This window comes from Mastomys coucha, unplaced genomic scaffold (assembly GCF_008632895.1).
Source record: "Mastomys coucha isolate ucsf_1 unplaced genomic scaffold, UCSF_Mcou_1 pScaffold1, whole genome shotgun sequence".
NCBI classification, from domain to species: Eukaryota; Metazoa; Chordata; class Mammalia; order Rodentia; family Muridae; genus Mastomys; species Mastomys coucha.
In genome coordinates, this window is record NW_022196891.1 from 69,414,151 (window position 1) to 69,417,858 (window position 3,708).

At 36.3% G+C, this 3,708-nt stretch overlaps 1 protein-coding gene across 6 annotated transcripts in view; it reads left to right on the forward strand.

Moving 5' to 3' along the window:
- LOC116103577 (SLAM family member 5-like) overlaps positions 1–3,708 on the forward strand; it is a 204,889-nt gene that overhangs the window by 191,575 nt on the left and 9,606 nt on the right. For 4 of the 6 annotated variants that reach the window (XM_031389779.1, XM_031389773.1, XM_031389769.1 and 1 more), the window contains 2 exons: positions 427–678; positions 1,046–1,171. The exons of the other annotated variants lie outside the window; for them this stretch is intronic. In XM_031389779.1, the coding sequence (XP_031245639.1) occupies positions 427–678; positions 1,046–1,171 (378 nt within the window). The remainder of the gene's footprint in view (positions 1–426; positions 679–1,045; positions 1,172–3,708) is intronic. 6 annotated transcript variants of the gene reach the window in all.

A 3,708-nucleotide genomic window follows, 5' to 3' on the forward strand; every position in this document is an offset into this window, starting at 1 on the left:
GTGTAATTATATTATAATCTCAGCAAAGAAAAAAGCCCTTGATTACTTAATGTGACTGATGGAAAAATGAATAAATATAGGAAAACCACTTTAAAAAAAAACAGCCTTCTAGTATGGCTAATTTTAAGATCCATAGTGTTGAAAGTATGTACTGACACATTATTACAAAGCATGGATGCAATATATATATTTCTTTATATATATAAATATTTATATATATATATGTATATATATATATACTATAAGCACCATGGACTATAATAAAATATAAAAATAATTTTAATATAATTTATTTGTTTTCATGACTTATTTAATGTTGTGTTTAACATCTATTACACAAGTATCTGTAAAGCTAACAACTGATTCTCACAAGCTTTTCTATGCTGGTTTCAGCTCACTGTAGGCTCATATGTTTTCCCCTTATAGGTCGGCTTAAAAAACCAAAAATTACACAGAGTTTGATGCCACCTTTGAACAATACCTGCAATGTCACACTGACATGTTCTGTGGAGAAAGAAGAAAAGAATGTGACATACAGTTGGAGTCCCTCTGGGGAGAACAGCAATGTCCTTCAAATCTTCCACTCCCCCATGGACCAAACACTGACTTACACGTGTACAGCCAGGAACCCTGTCAGCAACAATTCTGACTCTGTCACCGTCCAGCAGCCATGTACAGGTAACCAGTTCATTCCCTCCCTGCTGGAAAGCCTCAGAAATCACTCTGAGCGCTCCAAGGCTTAACCTTTGGCTAATCTGCACATGGACATGCCTCCTTTATAGTATGACTAGCCCTGGTATCTTCACCCAGGCAGCCTCCTGGGGGAAAGACCAAAGCCTTCCTCTATGAAGCCTTAAGCATTCCCAGGCATTTTTGAGGAGCCCCTGCTTGACTCTTTGATTCAGATAGTAAATTGAAGAGCTTTGGCACTCTCCAAAGGGAGACTCAGGGCCATTCTGACAGTGGCCCTGAGTGTGGGCACACGTGCACAGAATCATGGGCCTGCGTCCTGATAACCAATACTCAGTACAGTTTCTATTTCCAGACACTCCAAGCTTCCATCCTCACCATGCTGTGTTGCCATGGGGACTGGCCATGCTCATTCCACTTATTCTCATTCCGGTGTTGGCATATTTGTGCAAGCGAAGGCGAGACGGGATGGTTCTGGAAGGTAAAATGGGAGAATGCGTCTTCTTTCTTCTAAGAAGTGAGGTTATTTATCTACCCGGAGTGGAGTGGGGAGTATCATTTTGGGAACTATGGTGGCAAGCCAAAGGAGCCAAATGCAAAAAATAATAATAATAATAATAATAATAATAATTAGCAAAGAAAAATGCTACAAGATAAAGAGTGTAGTAGGCAGTCTCAGAGAGAGAATATCCCATGAGCAATAAGAGTTCTTTTCTAACAATTAAAGGAAATTATTTGGTCTTATCATCCATGACATTTGTATGTGGTCCATATCTGGGCATTTCACTATCTTGGTAAGTCGTAAATACAACAGTGTGAGCCATCTTTCTTGGTACTAGACATTTGAACTAATAATATGTTATAAGCCAGTGGGGTCAAGCCCTAAGTGGTCAGGATCTAATTGTTTAAGGGTAAGACTTTCTGTATTTGAGGGAGAGAACTTTTTTGTCTATACATTTTTACATATTGATTTTATTTTTAATAAAAAAATATGCACATGTGCATACCTCATGCCTGAAATGACCAGAAAGAAATGCATCAGATACCCTGAAGCTAGAGTTTCAGGTAGTTGTGAGTCACCCAATGTGGGTACTGAGGACCACTCGCTCGTCCTCTGGGAGATCAGGAGGGTCTTGAGCAGCTGAGCTATCTCTCTAGCTCTGTGTTTACCTCTCATCATACAAATCAACAAGCTCAAATCATTGAGAAGGGAAAAAATTCTCTCTCTCTCTCTCTCTCTCTCTCTCTCTCTCTCTCTCTCTCTCTCTCTCTTTCTCCCCTAGACACTCTTCAGAGCTGATGCAGATAAGGGACACAAGTAGGAATTTCTGATCAGTCATATTGTCATAGAACAATACACCATGAGGCAAAAAAGAGGGGAAAAATGGAATATTTTCAAGAAGGAAATGGTAAAAAGTTAAAGGACAAATTCATCCCCCGTTGGCTGAGAAGTTCTCATGGTGGAGTCAGGTGCCAATCTTGATGATAATGGTTGATACTCCTGAGACAATACCTTATGGAGTTTAATGGCTAGTAATCTGAAGGATATTGATTATTCTAGGAGACTAGATAAACAAGGACCAGAAACAATGGGAGTTATGTCAGTAAGCTGTTCCAGGAGAGGCATTAGCTGGGAAATTCAGCCCCATATGCTCTACCAAAGGAATCGACCCTCAGAAGCTGAATCGCTCTGTTTATCTAACCTAAGAATAAACTTATGTATGTGTGCATGTATGTATAGATGTATCTACTATCTATCTACCTATGTATGTACGTATATATGTATCTATCTATCTATCTATCTATCTATCTATCTACTATCTACCTATGTATCTGTCTATCTATATATCTGTTTGTCTATCTATCAATCAATACTGGTTATTAAGAACTGCATCTAATGAAGTGAGCATTCTCACAAAGTCTAGGATCTTTGCTCTAGTTTTTTTAAATGATTTTTTTAACTTTTATTGCATTATGATGAGAAAAGTTACATGATTTCAATTTATCTGAATTTGTTAACATTTAAAAACATATTTTAAGTAAATAGATTTAAATCACATTCTTGTTTCCCTTTTGTACCCCAACTCCTCCCAGAAACCCCTATTCAATACCTGCAATATCTTTTTTGTCATATTCCTTAAAATTTATAAAATATTATAACAATAAAAATGAGTATTATAAAAGTTGTTTGATATAAAACAACAATCAATTTAACAGCCTTATGTAGATGCTTGTCTACAGCAATACTGAAAATACATATGTTTTTCTTGATATAAATTTTAAATAACTCCAAACATATTAACTGTATATTTCAAAATAATACATCACTACTAGTATTTTCTTAAATGAACATAAATATATAAAGTCTTTTTTGTTTGTTTTGCATTTAGTAGAGTTTAAAATCTTGGTTCTTTCTGTGGTACAAGCCCAAAATAAGAACAATATTTAGACATTGGATTTCATTTTAACAAGGCTGTACTTCAATGACCCTTAAATCACCAAAGGATTTTACCTTTATCATAGCTAAGCTGAGAGTTGACAATTCTGCTGCACCAAGGAATGAATTTTAAGCACAATTTTTGGATACAGACTTCCTGCTATGGTCAAAACTATTTGACTTGAGTGAGTAACTTTATTCTCAGGCCACAGAGAACACATTACATTCATTTAAGAAGTGGTGTGTGTATTAAGATAGTCTATCCATAAAGTCATTGACCAACTGTTTCAATGAACAATGGTTCTGCTTGGAGGGTGGCACAGACATTAGGTGGGGGAAGAATCTGGCTGTGATAATTTGGAAAAGCATTCATCTCAGAAAAAGAGTAGCTTATAAAGTCCTCTTCTTCAAACTTGATACAAGAGTTACAAATGTCAAGCAAAGCATTCAGTCTCACTCTTTGTTGTTCTCTTTCCTACAAGCCACCTCCTAAGTTGATTGTCTATGTCTCCCTTGAGTATATAAATACTTTTGAAATATATAAGCTGTTCTGAAAAACCATAGTATAGTGTAAAAACATG